Genomic DNA, 23,461 nt, shown 5'->3' on the forward strand with positions numbered 1-23,461 from the left:
TGAACCATTGCTCTGTGGCTTCAAATGCAGACAGGACTTTCAGACTTGTTCCTCTTGTCTTATTATGAGATTGATACTAAAGTTCCCACATAACATACTACTCATTCAAATATTTGCAAAGGTTTCATTACACTTTAGAAGAATTATTGCCCTTTTTAAAGAGGGAAATGGAGCTTCCTTTGGTTTGAAAGTTTGGAAATTAAAAAAATTTTAAATAAATAAAGTGGATAAATGTAAAACAATGAATACTTTGTTTTGATGTGGACATTATATTTTAAGAGGGACATTGACATACTGGAATATATCCATAGAAGGGCAGTCAATAAAGTGAATTGTCAAATGAAAAGAGCTGAAAGAACTGAGTTTATGAAGAGCTATCTTTGGAGGGTGGTAATTGTCTTGACAATTTCTGGGCTATCTTGTGAAAAAGAAAGTATACTTATTTTCTCTAGTTCCAGAAAACAAAACTATGGCCAGAGGATGGAGTCAACAGAAAACTGAATTTGAAGTCAGGAGACCTAGATTTAAAACCAGCCCCAAATATTAACCTCTGACCTTGAGTATGTCAGTTAACTTATAAGATTATTGTTTTCTTTATTTATACAATAGAAATAATAGTATTTGTACTATTCACATTAAGTGAAAATGTGACTTATTATGATAGTCGCTGGCTTCATGTATTTGAAGGGCTGTCATAGGAAAAAGATCAGACTCATTTTTTTCTTGACTCCAGATGACAGAGAGAGAAACAATGGGTAGCAGTTTCAGGAAAATAGGTTTAGGGTCCCTATGAGGAAAAACCTCTTAACAATTAGCTTTAGTTAAAAAAAAAAATGCAGTAGGTTGTCTCAGAAGGCAGTGAATTCTCTTCACTTGAGTTCTTCAAATAGAGGTTAAAGGACCATTTATTGGGAATGTTGAAGAGGGGATTTTGTCAGATACAGATTGGACTAGATGCCTCTGAGATCTTTTTTATCTCTCCAGTTCTGCTTTCATTTAGTAATGATCTGAAAAATACAAAGAGCCAATTTTTCAATCAACATAAGAAAGAGTATCGGAATACTTGGAGCTGTCCAACAGTAGAATGGGATGCTCACTTTCACCACCTATAAGGTTCAGAGATTATAAAGTGTTATAAAGGAGATCAGGAAGGGGAAATTTGTCTTCATATGGAAGGTTGCTCTAAATGACTTTTTGAGTTCCTTCTAAGATGATTTTAAGCCATTTTAATAAACCAGTTCCCATCCTAACTTCAAATAATTTGTAAATAATTCAATTTAACTACAAGTCAATCACCTAGAAATATTTCAAGGGAATTTTATAAAAGATAGGTATTGAAGAAGAGGGAAAGATTTGGAACAGCCCACAAAGGGTATTGCAGGGGTATTTTTTGGATAGAGTACAAAAAGGAAGGACAAGGAAATGATATTTTCTCAAAACTACTTTCCTAATGCATTGCCTCTTTTGAGCTTCAGAACTACAATGGCAAGAACTACAGTAGGTAAGGTAGAAATGGCAGGGAGTTGAATGTGAAGACCTGGGTTTTTAGCCCTTTGCAATAAAAGTGACATTTGGTAAATCTTTAAAAACCTTATCTATGAAACTGAAGGTGACGACATTTGAACTTTCCATCTCACAGACCGAGTTTTTGAGTGCAACTGAACTAGACGCTCTCCAAGACCCCTTCTAGTTGGGAAATTCTGAGATCAAATGCTTTAAGATTCCAAAATAATGTATGTAAGCGAGGCACACGAATAGGACTACATTTTGCAGAAGAGACTAAAGCCCCAGAATATTTTCATTTGCCCAAGGTCACAGTGGTAGGACCATGGTCCAGAGGCTGCTTTCCTCACGACTCTGTACTCCGTAGGTCACATGTTGGAAATGGAGGCGAGGCCAGGAGGAGACGCTTCCTTCACTTCATTAGCTTGCCTACTGCTAATTCTGTTGGGTCCACCTCCTAACCTTGGGGATGAAAGCCTGAGGAGACCATGACGGTCTTCTCTTGACTGTCCCTTGATGCCATTCTCGGCAGCCGAAGCTGGATGGGACATGGGTGTGACCCAGTGTTGTGATTGTGATTTTATGGATGGCGCAGGAGAAGCCCTTGGAAGAGAAGGGGTGTCCTCCAGAGGGGTGGTGGGGAAAGGGACGGGGTGTTGATTGGAGGTGTGCCCCCCATGGGTTGGCTGGCAATGAGCAAGTGGGGAGTGGGAGCACACCGGGCGACTCGATGCACGCCTGGCGGGGCTGGGCTGCTGGTCGGAGAGAGAGCTTCGGACCAAGAACAAAAGAGGAGCTCCTGCTAGCTGGCTCAGGAGTAGGCGCTCCAGCCCCGCTCCAGCTCCTGTTCTGGGAGAAAGGGGGAGGAGGGGGCCTGATGCGTAGCGGCTGGTGGGGGTGGGGGGCGCTCGGGTTTCACTGGGTAAGGCGACCGCGTACCTAGAAATTAAGCGGCCGAAGACTGCCAGCGCCGGGAGCAGCCGCGCAAGGCGCGCCGGCGGGCGGGCAGGAGGGGGGGGGGTGAGGGGAAGGAGGAAAAGGAGGGGAGGGGAGGGGGAAAGGACGGCGGGCTGGGGGGTGGGTGGGAGGGGGGATGCTGAGGGCTGGGGAGAACAATAATAAGAGCGTGTTGGCGGCCGCTGCCCGAGGAGGAATTCAGAGCGGAACCCATCCGCGCCCTCTCGGGGCAGGGGAGGGAGGCCCGCCGCCGCCGCGGGGGGATGAGGCGGACTGCGCGGCGGCTGTGACCAGCGGGCGGGCTCGCCTCCGCAGCTCCAGGAAGGAGAGTAGAGCGGCGGAGCCCGGAGCCGCTGGGACGCGCTCCCTCCTGGACGCCGCGGGGTGACCGCGCGGTGGCCGCTGTGTCCCCTCCCCCGCTGTCGGGGGCTGTGATTTGCCGGGGCCTGGTCCCCGTCCCCCTCCCCCCGCCTCGTCCTCCCGCCCCGCTCCCCGCCCCCTCCATCGCCGAGGCTCCCGCCGCCGCCGCCGCCGCCGGGGGAGAGAGGAGGCACAGACCGGCCGAGCGCCGCCGCCCGAAGCCGCTTCCCTTCCCTCCCCGGCCCCGGCTCCGCCTCGCCCCGTCCTTTCCCTTGCCGTCCCGGCTCCGAGGCCGGGGGGACGCGCGGGGCGCAGCCCGCAGGGGGGCGGCCCCCCGGGATCTTCGGCGGCGACATTTCAGGGAAGCAGAGGCGGCTCCGGATGGCGCGTCCGCGGCCCCGCGAGTACAAGGCTGGGGACCTGGTGTTCGCCAAGATGAAGGGCTACCCGCACTGGCCGGCCCGGGTGAGTACCGAGCGGCGAGCGGGCCCCGCGGGGGCCCTGCGGAAGAGGTCTCTTCGCCCACCATTTTACCCCTTCTTTATGGCCGCAAGGAACCCCCCTCACCTACCCACTCACCCACCCACCTGCCCTGCTTCGCACTCCTCGCGCCCCCGCGCCCACCCTGTCCCTCGGCACCCGGAACCAGACGGATGAATCCCCGTCCCCGGTCCGAGGGTTGAGAGCTCCGGCAGCCCGGATAGAGCGGCTAGGGCGGGGGGCTCGTTTTCTCTAAGCCAGGCGATGGAGATGAGAGCATCGGTTTGGGGGCTTGTCAGAACTGGGGGGCTGATGCTTGTGGGGTGCACCTTCTCGTGCCCATCTTCCCCTCTCCCTTTCCTCCTCCCCACCTCTCACCCCCCCTCGCAAAGAGAGCAGCCATCCTTTCTTCCGTCTCTAAGTGCACCAGCAGCTTCCGAAGAAAACAACTGCCCTTCCCCACAAAATCTGCCTCACCCCGGCAGCAGCCACAGGCCTGGATTGTGCCTCTCATTCCAGAAAGTATCCGGTGCTTGGGGAAATATACTCGGGAAGACAAGGCCTATAAAACAAGCCTGTTTTTGAAGCATCAACTCTTTCCAGGGTTGTTCATAAATATCCCAGGTTCTAGGCAGCCATCAGAGCAGATAGGAACAGTGCAAATGGGTATCTAAACAAGTTAGGTAAATATTTGGAATAATAGATCCCTGGTGTTAATCCAGAGGAAGATATGGGCTTCTTGGCAGTCGTCCATCTATCTTTCTATGCACCCTTCAAAATCTAGACTTGTTGAATTTTCACTGGGCACATGTTGTGGTACAATATGTCAATTGGACTACTAATTTGTATTTGGGGTTCATAGTGCTATGCTCTCATCTTTCCTTTTAAATTGGCCTTGAATAACAGGAAGCTTGCAAACTGTCACTGAGTAAAAAGCACAATAAGCAATTTTTCACCTCGTTTATTATAGCCACTCTACACAGCAAGTTGGCTTTCCATGCTTCACTTTTGTCACCCACATACTCCAATAACCATTTGTGTATATGTGTTTTTGGCCCAGTGCTCTCTCTCTAGAAAGCATCTGAGTGAATTACATATTCATTGCTTTCCCATTTGATTTGTTCTATTAGGTGACAATGATTGATGCTGACTGTGTCATATGTGCTTTAATGAATTGCAAATTATGCATTTTTGGTTCTGTCTTATCATTTTGCAGTTTATAGAATTACAATATCAGGAATACCGGGTTAAAGAGTCTCAGATAATATTAGTCAACTCAATAAAAAAAATTGGGCATAGGGAAAGTTAGTTGTAATTACAAAGTATAATTCATAAAATATTCTAAGTCAGAGTCAAATGAAAAATGCAAAACAAGGAAATAAAATATATGTCAAAAAAAAAAAAAAAAAGGATATGACACCAAGGAGGGCCTAACAGAAACTTAGTGAAGTAGAAATAATCAGTGAACAAAGGATCTTTTTTTTAAAAAAGAAATAGACTGAATAGAAGAAATCACTGAAATAAAGATGGATAATAAAATGTTCATCTGTCTTAATTCATTTGGGATAGCATAGTGTCAAATGTCATTTTTCTTTTCCTTGTTGAAGCTATAAACTTCACTTAAAATTAAATATTCACTTTAGAGCTGCTGTTTCCATTGCTATGCCTATTCAGATAACCGTATTGTTAAAACAAAAAAAAGAAAAGAAAAGTTTATTACAATGGGTAACCCTGTAAAAACTAGAAGAGTAAGAAGTATTATTGTGGACATAAGAGCAGGGGAACCTGCATCAAGTAGAGAAAAGGGGCTACAAAACTTAAAATGCCAAAAAAGGGAACTATGCACACATTTATATTATATATACACATATATTTATTGGGTAGTCATTATTTTTCTCTGGTATGATTACAGAAATTATTCTATAATAATATTGCTTTTAAAAATGCTTCAAAAAGGAAGTTCCCTATAAGCTAAAGAGCAAACAAACAAACAAAGGAAATAAATATTTTAAAAAGCCATAAATACTAGAAAACCAACACATATCATGTATTATAGGATGTCAGTATCCTGGATGAAATTTTAAAATGGGCAGAAGGAAAATAGTCGCTAGTATAGTATTTGATTTTGGTTTATTCTGTCATAAATTTCAGGAAAAATATAGCCAAAAAAGAAGTAAAACTATACATTTTGGAAATTAATAGGAAAACTAGGAAACTAAACAAGTAGGTAAAGGAGGTGGGGCAGTGGCAGGAAGAATTAAGAAGAAACAATCTGTATCCATCTATGTTGCAGTGTAAATCACCTTGTAAGCAGAAACTGGTTCTTTAAAAGTTCTATACTTTGCTCTGAAGGCTTAGTAAATGATAATAATCAGATTCTTAAAGTATTGTTAAAGTGGAATGTGGAGTATAAGAAGTTCAAGGATAAAAGTGATTCATTCCAGGAATTCTGTGGTTATACAGGGAATCTCTCATCAGCATTAGCTTCCAGCAGCTTTTATTAAGTGCTCATAAATAAATGTTATTCTTAAATACAAAAGTGAAAGCAAAACCATTTGCATCATCTTTGTGTCACTGCAGCTGGATCATACTGAATGATGTAGGTTTGAGGGTCAACAAAGAAATACATGACAGAGGGCTAAGAAAGGAGAGACATTTCTGTCTTTTTGAATATTGTGAACTGTGGAGACCAAGAGATGAAAAAAGCAGGATGGATGGAGAGATTAAAATCTACAACTTGAAAAAGAATTGTGAACCATCATAATCTCCATTACAGAATAGAAAGAGAAAGTAGATGGTTTAAAATACTGATTGTAGACAGAATAGGTTATTACCTTAGATATTATGATTTAACTAAGGATTTTATAAATAGGAAATTGCATATGACAGATTTTTCACAAATTATCATGGGAATTCTGAGCTTTTATGAATTTTTCATATTATATTTTAATTCATGAGTCAGTTTGTAAAATTAGCTAAAAGTGGCATAATTAATGAACAATATGAACATATAAAAATGTTGTGGACATAAACTTGAAAGAAGTAATATAAGATAATTTGATTACATGCATTAATTTATAAATTTCATGAAGTTTTTCCAGGAAATCTATAGGTTGAATGATGGTAGACAGCTGGAATGCTGGTCTTAGAATCAAGAGCCCTGATTTTTAAAATTTCATTTAAGATAGTTAATAGTTATGTTGACTTAGCCTCTTGGAGTTTCAGATCTCTAATCTGTAAAACAAGAATAATAGTATGTACAATACTTACAAGATTTTTATAAGGAAAAGTGCGCACAAGAATTTTGTCAGGAAAGGTTTACTTTGCAAGCTTTTAAATCTACATAAATAAGAATTATTAGTTGAAGGATCTTATAAAATTAGTGAGGATATGATAGCATTCTTCAAATATTTGGAAGGTTGGCCTCAAAGGGGAGAACCAGGACCAAAGGGTGCAATCCATGGAAGCAAATTTAGGCTACCTTTGAGAAAGTTTTTCCTAATTATTAAAATGGCCCTCAAATAGAATGATCAGTTCCCACTGCTCACTAGAGAGTTTAAGCAATGACCAGATAGCTTTAACTACTTGTCAAGCATATTGTAGATAGGATTATAAAATCACACAGGTTCTTTGCAATTCTGGCTTTCTTTAATTAGAAGAAGACCTGGAAGCTAGAGCTCAGAGAGCACAAGGGAGATAGACACATAAGGCCATACTGAAGAGACAATCCAGAGTAGGGAAGAGGGGGAACTGGAAAGATGTAGTGGAGAGTCAAAGACTTTTTGGCTTTGATCATTTCCCAGTACAGTCAGAATCCAGGATTATGTAGAAATCAGAAATCAGATGGGACAGAATGTCAAAGCCAGACAGCTAGTCAGCAGGCAGAATTAGCATGAACTAGAGAAAAGAGAATCTTGAAACCAAATCAGAACCCATGTTAGGCAGGTAGGTCATCTTTTGTATTCTTCCAGCTCTAGCAAGAACCATTTTTTAAATGGTCTTTAAATAAATGGGTAGCTTAGGGTTTGTACCCAGAAAACCATTAGTTTGCAGCCTCTCACCAAACTGGGAAAAGGTGATAAAGAAAAGTACTAACATCTAAGTCACTAAATGTATAAAGAGACAATTACTGTGCACTGTGAAGCATTTTAAATCAGATCAAGCTCATAAATATGTTTCAAAAGGTAACTAATATCACCAATTCTTATTCTTTGGAAAGCCATTCTTTGGATAGAATACTTTGATTCTTCAAGGATTTGTATATCCATTACTAATGCAGATTGTGGGTCTTAGATCTTTTTATGAGTTGCTTTGATTTTGTCTTCTGGGGATGAGTTATTCTGTATTTAACTAGACTGGTGTTCAGAAAGCAGACATACAGTCCATGTCTGGGCCTATACTCAAAGTCTTTCCAATTTTTAGAATTTCTGTCCTCCTGCCATAACCTTTGGGAACTCAGTTGTTTCTTTAACACAAAAGACATCAGAATATGAATTACTGAAAAAATGGACAAGATAGTTCAAAGTTTATGGTTTTCTTGGACTTCGAAGGAGCCATAGAGATAATCTGATAGTGATAATATAACGATTTCAGGTTTTTAAAAGGCTTTTATAGGAAACAGCCTAGTAATGGTCATTATCAGTTAGTTTCATTTATTTAATTTATTAAAGACCTAGAAAAAAAAGCAATTTATAGTGAATTTATAACCAGCTGAGTTGCAAATAATTCACTGGAAAAAAGTAAAATAATTCATATGAACTAGGAATCACATTTATGTGAACAGTTTTACAATTTGAGAATACAAAAATTATATTCATTTCAGTTCCACATATGAAAATCAATTTTGATAAGGAAGGCAAATTATGTTAAATTAAGTTTTATGACCTATAAAGCTGATTAAATTAGGATTCCAAAGTGTTTTTTTCAGTACACACACACACACACACACACACACACACATATATATGTGTATGCATATGTACATATACATATATATATGTGTGTGTGTATATATATATATATATTCATGTATACATATACACATACACATATGTATATATCAAATCTTCCAAATCAATGTGATAATTTAACTGTGGGGATGGTAATGCTATCAAAACATATCAATTATATGAAAATTAAATCCTTAAACTATATCTTCCCTGTAACAGTATATTATTTCCTGTTTTCTTTATTACTATAATACTTTAAATCAATATTTTGTGAAATCTTTTGTCAAATTATTTGTATTGTAACTTTTGGGTTTTAAGTATAACATATGGTTTGATTTCTAACTAATATTTCAATTCAAATGTGATCTTATTAATGTGGGTACTAACCATCTCAACATATTATCTTTTAAAACTTTGATCTATGTCTTCTTGTAAAGTCTCCATGGTGGTTCTATCTTATATTCTCAGGGCTTTGCTCTTGTTCTCTTGACATTACATAGGTACCAATGCAGCTGATAGCCGTCCATCTATTATTTCTCTCTCCATATCAGCTTTTTTGATCATATGTCCTTTTGATGATAACTTTTGTTCTCTTTGCATATCCAGTTCCTCCTTGGTATTTTATTGCAACCTATTTCTTTCAACCACATGTCTATCCTTTGCCTTTGAGTATCATATAATTCCATTCCTTAGAGATCATGGTAGTTCACATTTTGCATCTATGTAACATTATTAACAGAACATTTGTGTTTAAAAAAAAGAGAATTTTTTTTTCAGGAAAAAACATTTGAGGTTACTGAAAACATTTGTATAGTTTTTCCAGGGCAAACCAGGCTGCTTCCTTTTCTTCTGTTTAGGGCACAACACAATTTCCATTTGCAATGTCATCTCTATACACATTGACATAAATATAGATATGAGTATAGATGTGTACATACAATTAAAAATAATAAAAATGATAGCCAACAATTATATAGTGCCTGCTATGTGCCAGGCACTGTGTTAAGCATTTTGCAAATATCTCATTTGATCCTCACAAAAACTTGGAGGGGGTACCCATTTTACAGATGAGGAAATAGAAAAACAATGATGAAGTGACTTTTAAGTATCTGAAGCCATATCTGAACTCAGCTCTTCCTGACTCCAAGCCCACAGCTCTGTCCTATCCACTGTGCTACCTGCCCATGCATGCATATGTGTACATATACACATGTACACATATATACACCAACACAGGCACATACATAATGGATTTGTTTTATGGGTTGTTCATCCCAGTTCATGTCTTAGTCTGGACAACAGGCATTTCTCATACATTTGAAGACACAAACTCTGAGTCATTTTGGATCTTATTTAGGAAACTGTACAGTGTTCTGGGGCTTGGTGCAATCTGTCCAGTGTCATCTGAAAACATCTGGTGGATCTCATCATTCATAAGAATTCTCTTCCATTTGAATTTTGCAAGCACTTCTGGCAAACATACATCTCTTTTATACCTCATTTGATAATGATAATCAGATAGTCAAGATTCCCTCAGTTGTTGATTCTATCTAGTAATCTTTTGTGATCTTAACTTATTCATGAGAAACACCTTATTGGAGAGAACACTTAAAGAAACATTTTGTCCCATGAATAAATGCTTTTTATGTAGTGGGTACATTTTATATAGGCAGTCAGTAAACAGTAAGGATAGTGAAATCTTGTATTCTCCACAACTTTTAGTCAATTTTATAACTAAAGTTGTAATTTGCTTCAGGATGTCATTTGCAAAATCTACCAATTCTCTTCTCATATTTTCTATCAAGGATGCCCTTGACACAGGTGTAAATTATTCTTAATGTTTTATTAACATTTGAATTTGGAATGGTAATTTTTATCTCACCTTTTTGGTATTAATTATGTTTGTGGTATTTTTCAATGGTTTTTTTCCCCCCAATAGTTTGATATCTTCCCTTCTCACAGATACCCTTTTAAAAATTTTTTCACTTTCCCCCAATTACACATAAAACAACTTTTTACATTTGTTTTTTTTTTAATTTTGTGTTCCAAATTCTGTCCTCTCCTTCCTTTTTTCTCCTCCCTGAGACAGTAAACAGTCTAATATAGATTATACATGTCTCAAAATATTTTGAGAATAATAGTGTGGCCTGGAGTACAGATGTTTTCTGTTTGATCTAGCTGATCACTTTTTTAGTTTTTTAAAGTGACATTGCTACTTTCTTACATAGCACATTAAGGATTATAATGTTAAAGTGCATATATGATGTTTCCACTGTCATTGATGGAGAAAAGAGTTTGTTATTAAAATCCAGACACACATTTTTTGCTTTCTATGTGTTTATCATCCTTCCAATTTCATCCTTAAATGCTTTCCGGATAATTTATTTCCATTGTAAATTTGTTTTTCCCTTCCCTTCTTGCTGTTTTTGGAACTAGTATTATATGTCATTCTTCTTCATTCTTCTCAAGATTTTTCAAATAAGTTCATAACCTAATTTGCATTATACTTAGTTGCTATATCTGTTTGGCTAGGAAATAAAATGTTTATTAGCTGTGATGGTTGCTGGGCTTTGTTGTTCTCCCCATATCGCACCTACATTATTTGTAGAAATATAAACTTTATAGAAAATATAAATGGTATTTTTTCCTTTATCTATTTCCCTTTTTTTGCATTGATAGCTTGTTTAAATAATTTATAGCTTGTTTAAATTGTTCTGATTTGGTGTTGGTTTCCCTCTTACATGTTAATTCAAGTATACAGAGAAAGCTTATTTAAAAATAATTTCCAAATGAGTAACTTATTAGTTCTTATCTGTTAAGATAGATTAAGTTTTGTTTTTTGTGATGTCATTTATATCGATGTTACTTTGCTTTGCCTACCAAATTATTTGATTTTAAATTTATTTTAAACTAAAAATATATTTCTTTTAAAACATTTTAGTGCTGTGCATTTAAAATTTCTAAGTCTTTAAAATTAGTGAAATATATTTGTATATAATTTGTTTTAAAGGAAGAAAAGTTTTATGGTACTACAATTTATTACTTGATGGTAATGGATTTTCATCTTAATAGCTTTCCCTTGAGACTATAATGAAGTTGTTCCATATTTTTCTGGGTTTCTCACAAGTTTTTTCACAAGTGTGTTTAAAATAGAAGATTTTTATGATCCTTTTTTGCTCCCAAATTTGGCAATTCTAAGCACTTCCCCCACTCTTATTCTCAGTACTGCCAAGCTTCTTCTTTTGCCATTTTGACTACTGTAGAACTTTAATTTACAATTTGAGTATCTCCTTTCCTTCTAGGTTTGTTGTATACAGTAATACTAATTTTTAGTATTGTTTTTAGTATTTACCCTTATGCAGTTTTGTTTTCTGCTTTTTTCTGTCTTCTGTATTATTGTCTACCTTATTTTATGTCTATATTAAGACCTAGAAACCACATTAAGAATTTGCTGAAGGAATTGGAAATGTTTTACCTAGGGAAAAGAAGATTTAAAAGTGACTTCAGAGTATATAGGTAGCATAGGAAAAAAAAGGATTAAAGTTACACTCATGTAAGGAAAACACTCCTAATATTTAGAGTTGTCCCCAATATTCCTTGGGAAGTAGTTGTTGCCCCTCATTAAAGGTCTTCTTGTGAAGACTGGGTTGCCATTTGTTTGATATTACAGAGAGGATTGTTTTATCAGTGCAGGTCAGACTAGATGGCCTCTGAGGGCCTAATTCTTGAGACTTGATGATCTTACAAAATATACTTACCATAATTCAGTTATTTAAATGTGTACACACACAGTCTCAGAGAGGAATTTTTTTTTTACTTTTTAGACATGGCATCCTAAAAAAAGCACTACATTCAAAGGACCTGGATTTGAAACCTGACTCTGTCACTTAGTGTCTGTCCTTGGGCAAGTCACCAAAAATGGCAATATCCAATTCTAAGCTTTTAAAACAGGAGACTTTTCTTCTTTGAGGGCATGAAACCTGTTCACTTGAATTTTTGTAGTTGAGTTGACCATAATTAAAGTACAGAGGACTGTTTAGGAGTTGAATTCTTTATATGTCAACAGAGAAAAAGCTTAAATTTTTTTTTTCATTTTACTGTCTTGTCACTGAAATTTCTATAGCTATTTTTTTTAAGGTACGAGGATCTAAACTCTCTCCAGCTCTATTGTATGAACATCCTGGTGATAGTCATGGATTTTGTTTTCCCAATGAATTATAAGGTGTTTATTCAGGGATTAGAAGCTTGTTTTTTTTCCAGTTTTGTTCTGTTGGTCACTGACACTCACCAACTTGTATTGGAGCACTTTGGAGCTGTATTCTACTTGTGTTCAATAGTGTGTCCTAAGAATTACGGGTCTCTTAAGTGTATAACACCTGGAAAGTGTCTTGTTCCCTGTAGTGTAAATTTACACCAAAGGGGACATAGTTATTTAGTCTCTTCACATATTATTTTAAAGCTAATATGACTCCATAGAAAATGTTAACTATATTAGAAAATATTAGAAAATTAAGAGAATACCACAAAGGAAAAGCTAAATAAGTGAAGAGACCAATACTTCTGATTATTAATTAAGAAGGTTATCTTCTGTTTGAACAAATCCTGGGAGTCAGGATACCTGGATTATAAATCCATTTCTTGTAATTGCTAAATGTGAGAAGTGCACAAAGTCATTTAATTGCTCTGAACCCCAAGTTTCTTCATGAGAAAAGGAAGAAGATAATTTCTAAGGTTAGTTCTAGCTCCTAAGTTCTCTGACTTGTTTAAGCTGTCTTCAACTAGGTGATCATTATTAACTAATAGATCTTGAAATTTTACTAAGTAGATCTCCAAGCTGATTCACACTTCTATTACCCCCACCCATTAAACCAATAACCTTTTATGAAGTTATCTACTGTGTGCCAGACATTTTGATAGGTGCTAAATATACAAAGACAAAAGTATAATACTACTTGTCCTCAAAGAATTTATATTTAGGGGGAACAAAATAGCATGTTTACAGAAAAGTAAATACAGACTATTTACAAAGTTCAAATCAAGTAATTTCAGAGTAGTACCTATGACAACAAAAAAGGATAGAGAAAGGCCTCATAAAGAATGTAGCACTTCAGTAAGGATTTCAAGAGGTGAAAGGAAGAAGAGAATATATTCTAGTGACTGGATACAGCCTATCAAAAACTAGAGATGGAAGATAAAATGCCATTTGCAGAGCATATTATAAGTAGGTCAGTTTGGCCAAAATGGAGGATAAATGAAAGAAAATGATGTGCTATAAGCCTGGAAAAGTCGGTAGATATCAGGTGTTGGAGGGCTAATTGCTTAACATAGGAATTTGTATTTTATCATAGAAGCAATAGGGAGCTACTGATAATAGATCTGTGTTTAGAATTATCAGTTTGGCAGCTTTGTTGAAGATCTACTGGAGAAAGGGGAATCTGTAGTCAGGAAGATTAGGTAAGGTGATTGTCATATGAGTAGAGAGAAAGGAATGGGTTTGAGAAATATTGTGGAGATAGGATGGACATGTGGCAATCTATTAGATATGAAGAGTAAGGGAAAAGAAGGAATTGAGGATGACTCAGGGGTTATGAATTAGTGTAACTAAAAGAGAAATTAAAAAAAAAATGGTTTGGCAGTGAAGAAGATGAGTTCTATTTTAGACTTATTGAGTTGAGATGCTGATTGGTTATTCAGTTGGAAATGTCCCATAAAAACTTGATAATGAAGGCTTGGACTTCATAAAAGAAGCTGAATGTATTGCTCTGGGAATTATTTGCAACAGAGATAGGTGAATCAGTGGGACCTGAGTAAATCATTGAGAAGTGAAGAGGAACCAGGACAGAAGCTTAGAATTCATTGAGAGTTGGAGTATAGTATGTAGAGCAGAACTTCTTAAATTTTTTCCACTCACAGATTATTTTTGCTCAAGAAAATTTTTATGTGACCTCAGTCATGTGGGTATATAAAATAGATATACAAATTTACTGATAATTAATAGCAGTTTCATGACTCCCACATTCAGTTAGAAAATCCCATATGTGTCACAACCCACAGTTTCAGAAGCTGTGGTAAAAATTATGAGTTAATTTAAAAAAAGAAAGAGACTTAGAAGGATTGACCAGATATGTGGAAGGAGAACCAGGAGAAAACATTGTCAGAAAAATCAGATGGGACAATGTACCCTATGTCAGATGCTGCAGAGAAATTCAAAAGGCCAAGAAAGGAAAAGTCATCACCATTAGCAACTATGAAAGCATTTACTACCTTGAAGAAAGTGGTTTCATTAAGTAATGAGGCCCAAGTTAGGTGAAAGATATGATTTCTTTAGAGGATAATAGGATCAAAAAGATAAATTTTAAAGATGTGGAGACCTAGGCATATTTGTAGAAAGGAGGGAAAAACCAATAGAGAAGGCAAAATTTAAAACTAGAGAAAGGATATTTGAGAGTACAAGTTGCCAAAAGAAATGGAAGAGGAGGGGGGTCTAGGATACAAAAATCTTTGACATGTAAAATGCTCAAGGCAAATGAACCCTTTCTTCTCAGTGAAGTATGAGTTTAAAAACTTCTGGGGAGAGGGGCAAAGGATATGAATTATTTGATTGAAACATTTAAATGAAGGAGAAGGCTTGAAACCTGGGGAACTGGAAGGATAGTGGTCCCCTCTACAGAAATAGAAAAATTTGGAAGAGAAGTAGATTTGAGGGGAAAGATAATGTAATTATATTACTCTGCCTGTTTATACTCTGTTGTTCTCTCCTTCCCACTGAAAAATAAAAAGTATGTGGGGGAGGTAAGGGGAACTGATTCATTGTTCACTTTTCTGTAGTACAGTAATGATTAGGGGAGGTGTAATGATTCTTGGGATTGGGGATTGTAGTGGAAATTTGGATGAATGATTCGGTCAGATTAGGTTATATCCCTTTTAATAAAGACTTAAATCAGTAGTGAAATTTTAAAACAATAATTTAAAAATAAGCTACCTGTAAAGACCCCTTAGTTTATCTATATCCTCTTATAAACTACACTTTTAAAATGCTAAGTCATAGAATCTTGGAGTTGAAAAAGACCTTAGAGGTCATCTATAAGAAGTATTGTTTAAGTCATATAGCAAGTTTGTGAAGAATTATCAAATTTCTCTGTATTAGATTTCTAAGCTAGGAAAAAAAAAGTTTGTCCTTTGTAGCCTTTAGGAGTGTGTGTGTGTGTGTGTGTGTGTGTGTGTGTATGTGTGTGTGTGTGTATAGACATGAAATAAAATATTTGTGAAAATACTATTAAAACCAAATGAAACAAAAGACATCATTTTTCTTAGCAATTATTTGTTAATAATTTTCCAATAAGAACCAAAACCACTTTTCAATAACATTAGACATAGAGAAGGGAAATACTTATCAATTGATTGATTTTCTTTTTACCATACTATGATTTTTCTTTTACTATACAAGAATAGATATCTCCCTTTTAACTTGTTTCCTGTCTGGTATCCTGACCCCTGAACTTACATTTCATTTGAGGTACTTCTGATCATAAAAAATCAGAGTTTGGGGAAAGATTGATGAAAGTCTAGAAATCTATAATGTGCCTAGCCTTCTCTTCAGTCTTTAATAGTATTTTAGAACACACAAAGGGCACACAAATGAACCTCCTCTTTTCCTATTTCAAAGAACAAGATCTAACTCAGATTCCTTGAATTTCACAAAACTATGTGAAGTTTGAGATATTCATCTTACCAAATGTGGAAGAGTCAAAGATAATCCAAAGGTTTTTAAATATGTATGAGGAACTAGAGAATTCTGACTTTGGCAGTCTATTAATAACCTTTCAGTTTTTTTGTTGACAATATTTGTAAGGGGTTAAACTGTTAAACTCAGAAATAGTAGCAAGTTAAAATTTTTATTTTACCAAAGATTCCAAAAGAAAAAAATCTGAAAGGATAATAAATTACATGGGGTGAAATTCTAACTCAGAACAGGGAAATAATCTGATCTACTGGTAACAGCTATTGACTTATATTTCCTGTGTTGTTACCATTGAAATAAAATATCTTAGTTAAAATACAATTTTAGATAAATTGCTAATCCTTTTATATACAAAGGAAACAGTATAATAAGTTCTTTTTAATTAATTTGTTATTTGGTCAGACAGAAAGTAGAGTGAGCATTGGGTAAATAATGAGTTCTCATTTTTAGTTGTTACACTGACTTGCCTAATGAGACTTAGGATTTTGAAAAAAAAAATTGATAGTTGGCCCTGTCTTAGGTAATGTGAGAAGATTAAGCAAATCATTTTTATAAAGTGCTTTGCTTGAACTTTGGAATGAGGTACTTGTTGGTTTGTTTCAATCTAGTTTTGTAGATACCTACACTAGGTCCAGGTGGCAACAAATGGATTTATGTTTCATGTACATATTCAAGGAAAGAAGTAATTGAGACCTTTGACATGATTAATTCTCACATTTGGTTGTGGCATATTTTCATTACATTTTCCAGTGAAATACACACACATACACACACACACACACACACATTTGAAACCACCCACTTTTTAACTAGATGTTCATGCCATGATAATATAAAAATCTAAAAAATCTATATTTGTTTGGACCAAAGAATCCACTGTTTCTCTCGACCTTAAACAATTAGGAAAATAAATACCTCTAAATTCTCGTAAATTGAATTTTATATATGTCATTCATCAACTTATCCAAACTTTTTTGATACCTTCTACATACCAAAAATGGATAACCTTTGGGGGTAATAAGCTACAAATATATAGAACCTGCAATTACCATATGCTTACTAGAACATCACATTTTTCTTTAGGTACCAGCGGACTATTCTGGTTTTATTTAGTATATTATCTCTAAGTCTGGAAGGTTGATAGGGAAGTTCTGTGAGGTTAATATTTCCACAATTAATTCTGTGGAGTTATGATCAAGTTCTTGTGAAGTTAAAGAATTTCATGCATCTAGAATTGTTATTTATACCAATAATTTATTTCAATTATTTAATATGGTTTATTTCAAATTTTCAGTTCTCTTATTTCAATATTTCATTCTCAATGGATTTATGTTAATTTATATTTCATTATTTCTTGCTTCTGATGGGTTCAACAATTATATATAATAATAAAATAACTTAACTTTAATATTGGTGAAGTTTGAAGATGTAATTTTGTTTTTTGCATCTACTTTCTAATTGACATTTTACAAAAAGCTGCATCTTCTTGGAAAAAATATTAAATAGAGGTATGTTGACATCAAAAAGATTTATATGTAGTCATACAGTGGATCATTCTGATCATTGAGGTATTATAGCAATGCTATTACTGACAATAATTATACTAAAGTACTAAATACTTTATTTTTAGTATAAGAAAACTTTCCATCATATAAACCATTTAACATAAACATATACACAGAAAAGGTAAATAGGGTCAAGTATTTACTTGTACTATAATATTTAGTAAACCCTTCAGCTTGCCATTTGACTTGTATATTTAATTTTATCATTTTGAACTCCAAAGCAATCAATTGGATAGTTTTTATTTGTAAAATTGCAACTTTTTCTCATTGATCAGTTGACTCAAATCCCATTTTGAATGACCAGGAAAAATATTTTTCTAATAATACTCATGAAGAATTTATTAGCAAATAAATTCAATAATAAAAATATAACTCTTTTTAATATTTTGGCAATGAGCATGTTTACATTTAGGTTTATTTCAAACACTCAGCATAACAGTAAATTGCTCCTTTTCCAGAAATTCCTCACTTTAGATACAAGTTTAAGGTCTCTTAAGAATTTTCTTCATATTTCTCCTTAAGGTAAAGGTTGAATTTACTCTCTTAGGAAATAGGTTAATTTAGTCCTTTTTTCTTTGTCCTCAACAGTCATCACAGGAAAGTCTTTCCATGATATAATATACTTACCAGCTCCATACAAACTCTTTATAAAAAGTATTTTATTATAGCTTTTTATTTACAAGACATATGCATAGGTAATTTTTCCATCATTGATCCTTTCAAAACCTTCTGTTCCAATGTTTCCCCTCCTTTCCCCCACCTCCTCTCCTAAATGGCAGGTAGACTAATACATATTAAATATACTAAAGTATATCTTAAATAAAATATATGCATACATATTTATACAGTTATCTTGCTGCACAAGAAAAAATGAATTTAGAAATAAAGTAAAAATAACCTGAGAAGGAAAATAAAAATGCAAGCCAACAGTAACAGAAGGAGTGGAAATGCTATGTTGTGGTCCATACTCATTTCCCATAATTCTTTCTCTGGGTGTAGTTGGTTCTCTTCATTGCTCTATTGGAACTGATTTGGGTCATCTCATTGTTGAAGAGGGCCAATCCATCATATATGATCCTCATGTAATATTGTTGTTGAAGTATGTAATGATCTCCTGGTTCTGCTTATTTAACTCAGCATCAGTTCATGTAAGTCTCTTCAGGCCTTTCTGAAATTATCCTGCTGGTCATTTCTTACAGAACCATAATATTCTGTAACATTCATATACCATAATTTATTCAGCCATTCTCTAATTGATGGGCATCCATTCAATTTCCAGTTTTTAGTCACTACAAAGAGGGCTGCCACAAACATTTTTGCACACATGGGTCCCTTTCCCTTCTTTAAGATCTCTTTGGGATATAAGCCCAATAGTGACACTGCTGGATCAAAGAGTATGCACAGTTTGATAACTTTTTGAACATAGTTCCAAATCGCTCTACAGAATGGCTGGATGTATTCACAATTCCACTAACAATGTATCAGTGTCCCTGTTTTCCCACATCCCCTCCAACAGTCATCATTACCTTTTACTGTCATCCTAACCAATCTGAGAGATGTGTAGTGGTATCTCAGAGTTGTCTTAATTTGCATTTCTCTGATCAGTAGTGATTTGGAGCATCTTTTCATATGACTAAAAATAGTTTCAATTTCTTCATCTGAAAATTGTCTGTTCATATCCTTTGACCATTTATCAATTGCAGGATGGCTTGATTTCTTATAAATTAGAGTCAATTATCTATATATTTTGGAAATGAGGCATTTATCAGAACCTTTGTCTGAACAAACTCTTAAAAAGGTTTTTCTTTATAACATATGAATTAAGACAATTCTGACAAGGAAAAGTTTGTCATCATCTTCTTCTTTATCCTTTCCACACATTCCTCATAAATCCTGAGAAAACAAAGTACATCTACATAGTCCATGACTCCATTGGAAAAAAAATTCATAGTAAGACATTTCAACTGACTAATAGCAAAAATTGATTTTTCTATAACATTCCTCTGAATTCTTAAAGAAATAATAAAGTGTACCAGTATCTATAGTCTGTGGACAGCCAAACGAAACAGATGTTATATATGTATATTTAGCATAATATATGTAATATGTACTGTAGATAATATATTGCATGTATTATGTGGTATACTATGTATAATATTTTGTATAAATTATTAAATATTATTTTATCTCATTATTATATACTATCTATGTGATATATGGAATATTATACTCAGTAATATATAATGTTTATATATATACTTTCATGTTCATATATGTATATCTATTTATTGTAGGGGGATCCCTGGTGGTTGCTTTATTTGCTTTTTAAAAAAAAGTGATTTTCAGAGAAATGGTTGGTGTGGCAAAGGCAAGGGATGCCACCAAACCAGCTGTGGAATATGGCTCTAGCCATTTGTTATTTTTAATAGAGACAGTGGCAGAACCATGGGAAATATTTAACTAAAAGGTGCAGGTGATATATGTAACCACATATTTATTATGTACAGAGCACTATGCGAGGAACTAGAGAGATATATGCAAAGTTTAAGTAAGACATATTCTATTATAGTGTCTATTATAGCTAATATAGTAAAACAAAATGCTCTTTTGTCAGGAAATTTTTTAGAAGTTGTCAAGTGCAAAAGTAGAAAAAGAGAGAATGGAGATGGCCAAAGACTGGCCTTTAGAAAAAAATCACATTAAGGGGTCAGGGAGCAATGGGAACAATATAGATCTAGAGAAGAAGTGGTTTCCTACCCTACTTAAGATATTTTGTAATTTTTCACGTAATACTAAAAATCTTTACACACCTAAAAATAATAAACCCTACTGAACTTGGAAATTATGAGTTCCCCCAACTAATAATATATGATAATCTTGTACTCAGAAGTTTCTGCTTGAACAAAGTCATAAAAATAATTTTCAGAAATTGCCCTGAAAGACTGTTTTTATTAATCATAATTGCCAGTGACCTTAAAGTAGCAATGGGAAAAGGACACACATGTTAATGTCTTTCTTATCTTGGTGGTATTGACTAGATTATTAACCCATTAAAACCTTCACTCTTCAAGAATTTTTGAAATTTTCCATCTTCCTTGATATCAGCCTCTAGAACACTTCAGAACAGTAATATATTTGGAGAAATTACATTGCATTGGGATTGAGATCTTGCTCTCATCTATCATTAGCTAACTTTTCTGGGAAAGTCATGTCATCTCCCTGACCTTTCTCCTCATCTATAAATTGAGAAGATTCTTTCTAGTTATTTCTAGTACTATCTCTTTTGTCCTATGAAGTGGAATTATTTTTTTCATCCAAGATTATAAAATCTTGAAGTTTTAGAACTGGGAGTGATTTTAGGGATCATAGTCCAATCTTGTTTTACAGATGAGGAAACTGAGGTAAGAGAGATGAAGTGACTAGCTTGAGTTCATATAGGCAGTATGGAGCAGAGTTAGGATTCAAATTCATATGCTGATTTAAGATCTGGTTTTTTTTTCCACATTCCATACTGTTTCACCAACTTCTTAGGGCTTTATAATAACATTTTTATTACTGAAGCCTCAAAATTGATTATTTTTTAATAATCCTGAGTTAGACTTTTTTTTTTCATAATCACCTCAAGAATATTGCACTTTGAAAAAAAGACCATTATATGTATGGGATTGCCTGTCATCTAGGGGAGGGAGTAAAAGGAGGGAGGGGAAAATTTGGAAAAGTGAATAAAAAAAGAGATAATCTTGTAAAAAAAATTACCCATGCATATGTGTCAAAAAGTATAATTATAAAATTAATTTTAAAAAAAGAAATTTAAATTTAAAAAAAGATCATTATGTTTCAAGGACTTCTGAATCATTCCTCTTATCCTTTCTGTGATTTTGGGGAATGCTAATTTTTTCTTTTTGGTTAAACATCAAACGAATTATTTTATATTTTTATGAAGTGTCTTTCAAAGATGTTGACATGTTAGTTGATGATCTAGTCACTAGATTGAAGATTTGCTTTATATTGCTACATGACCAAAAATATGTAAGAGTTAGATTGGTTGAATTGTGTATATTGGAAAAAATTCTGACTAGAAGTTTATATGGTCTATACAAAACTAATCTTGCCTTCAGTGCTTTCACTACATAACTAAAAATTATTAATCCATATTAATAAGTTGGTACTGTATTGAGTCTGCTTATGATCAAGGTCAGTGGTGCTCACACTTTTTAAACAGGGGCCCAGTTCACTGTCCCTCAGACTGTGGGAGGGCCAGACTATAGTAAAAACAAAACCTCACACTCTGTCTCCGCCCCTCAGCTCATTTGTCATAACTGGCTGGCCACATAAAAGTCCTCAGCTGGCTGCATCTGGCCCGCAGGCTGTAGTTTGAGAACCCCTGATCAAGGTTGTCTAACACATAACCCTTTTTTTAAAAAGGATAGATTAATCTAATATGCTGGAGATCCATATTGGGCAGTTGAATTAAACATTAATAAAAAACCATGGGAAACTTCTTGAGTTTGGGCCAGCACAGACTTGAGAACTCCAGAGTTCTGAATAAATTAGACCAAATCCTAGGGATTCCTTAATTTCTTGAGTTTTTTAATCTCAGAAATACCTTTGATTCTATTGGAATTAGGTTCCAGATCTTTCCTTTAAGAAAACTATGGACAGAGTGAATTTCTGTCCACATTTATATATCTGTCCTCTGAAGATCAGCTTTACTAAGATTATATTTTATATGCAGAAGTAGAAGAGGATGTAATAGGGAATATTGCTCTCATAATAGAGGAATCTAGTGATCTCCTTAATGCAATTTATGACTAGGTTGTGGAATGTATGGAAGGGAATAGAAAACAATGAAATTAGAAAGGAGAAAAGGTCTGAGGTTCTGGAGAACTTTAAATGGCAAACAAAATATTTTATATTTGATCTAGAAGGTAAAACAAAGGTAGTGGAATTTATTGATTTTGGGGGAAATGTTATCAGGTCAGAAATATATTTTAGGAATATCATTATGGCAGTGTGGAGTAGGGAAAAATTTGAGATAGGAGCAATTAGAAAGAAGGATATTGACAAAAATCTAGACAAGAGGTAAGAGAGTTTGAAACAAAATTGTGATTGTGTGAGTGGTGAAAAGAAAGTAGAAGTCAAAAATGTTGCAGAGAAAAAAAAATCCAAGTTTTGGAAATTGGTTGAATATGTGGAGTGAATAAGATAGAGGAGTTTAGAATGTTACCTGTGTTACCTCAATCATCTACATAATGATGATAATAGAACTTATGGGAACTTATAGGATCATCAAGTGAGAATAAACACATGGATAAGAAAGAGGACCCAGGGCAGAGGCATGGGGAGCATCTATATTTAGTGAGGGTGACATGGCTAAAGATCTAGTAAAAGATACTGAGGAGTGATCAGACAGCTAAGAAGAGAGCCAAAAGATAGCAGTCATTAAAAATACAGAGAAGGAAGTGTGTCCAAGAGAAGGTAATCAGCAATGTCAAATGCTGTTCAGAGGTCAAAAAGAATGGTAATACAGATGGTAGTTTTGAAGTATTTCATTTCAATTGAATGACGAAGTCAGAAGTCAGATTGAAGAGAGCTTAGAATTGAGTGAGAGAAGAGAAAATGTAGGCATTAATTGTACCCTGTTTTTTCAAGAAGTTTAGTTGAAAGGAGGAGGAGAAATATGGGACATAGTTGTTGGTCATGGTAAGATGTAATGTGGGATTATTAAGGATCAGAGAGATATGGAAATCTTTATAGGCAAAAGGAAGGAACTGATAGGTAAGGAGTGATTCATTTCCCACCAGCTCAAACTCCTTGGACTAGATTCTACATGCCCCTATGAAAACTTAACAGGAAACTCATCATCATGTGAGATTGCATCAGCTTTGGTATTCACTCTTCACTAG

The 23,461-nt window shown here is 35.5% G+C and overlaps 1 protein-coding gene across 1 annotated transcript in view; it reads left to right on the top strand.

The window, feature by feature from the left end:
- The first annotated feature begins 2,949 nt into the window (after window positions 1-2,949).
- The window catches only part of HDGFL3 (HDGF like 3), a 94,473-nt gene continuing 73,961 nt past the window's right edge, over window positions 2,950-23,461 (top strand). The window contains exon 1 of the mRNA XM_074295288.1: window positions 2,950-3,285. Within this exon, the coding sequence (XP_074151389.1) occupies window positions 3,202-3,285 (84 nt within the window). The 5' untranslated portion in view covers window positions 2,950-3,201. The remainder of the gene's footprint in view (window positions 3,286-23,461) is intronic.

The sequence above is a fragment of the Sminthopsis crassicaudata genome, chromosome 2, assembly GCF_048593235.1.
Source record: "Sminthopsis crassicaudata isolate SCR6 chromosome 2, ASM4859323v1, whole genome shotgun sequence".
Classification (NCBI taxonomy): domain Eukaryota; kingdom Metazoa; phylum Chordata; class Mammalia; order Dasyuromorphia; family Dasyuridae; genus Sminthopsis; species Sminthopsis crassicaudata.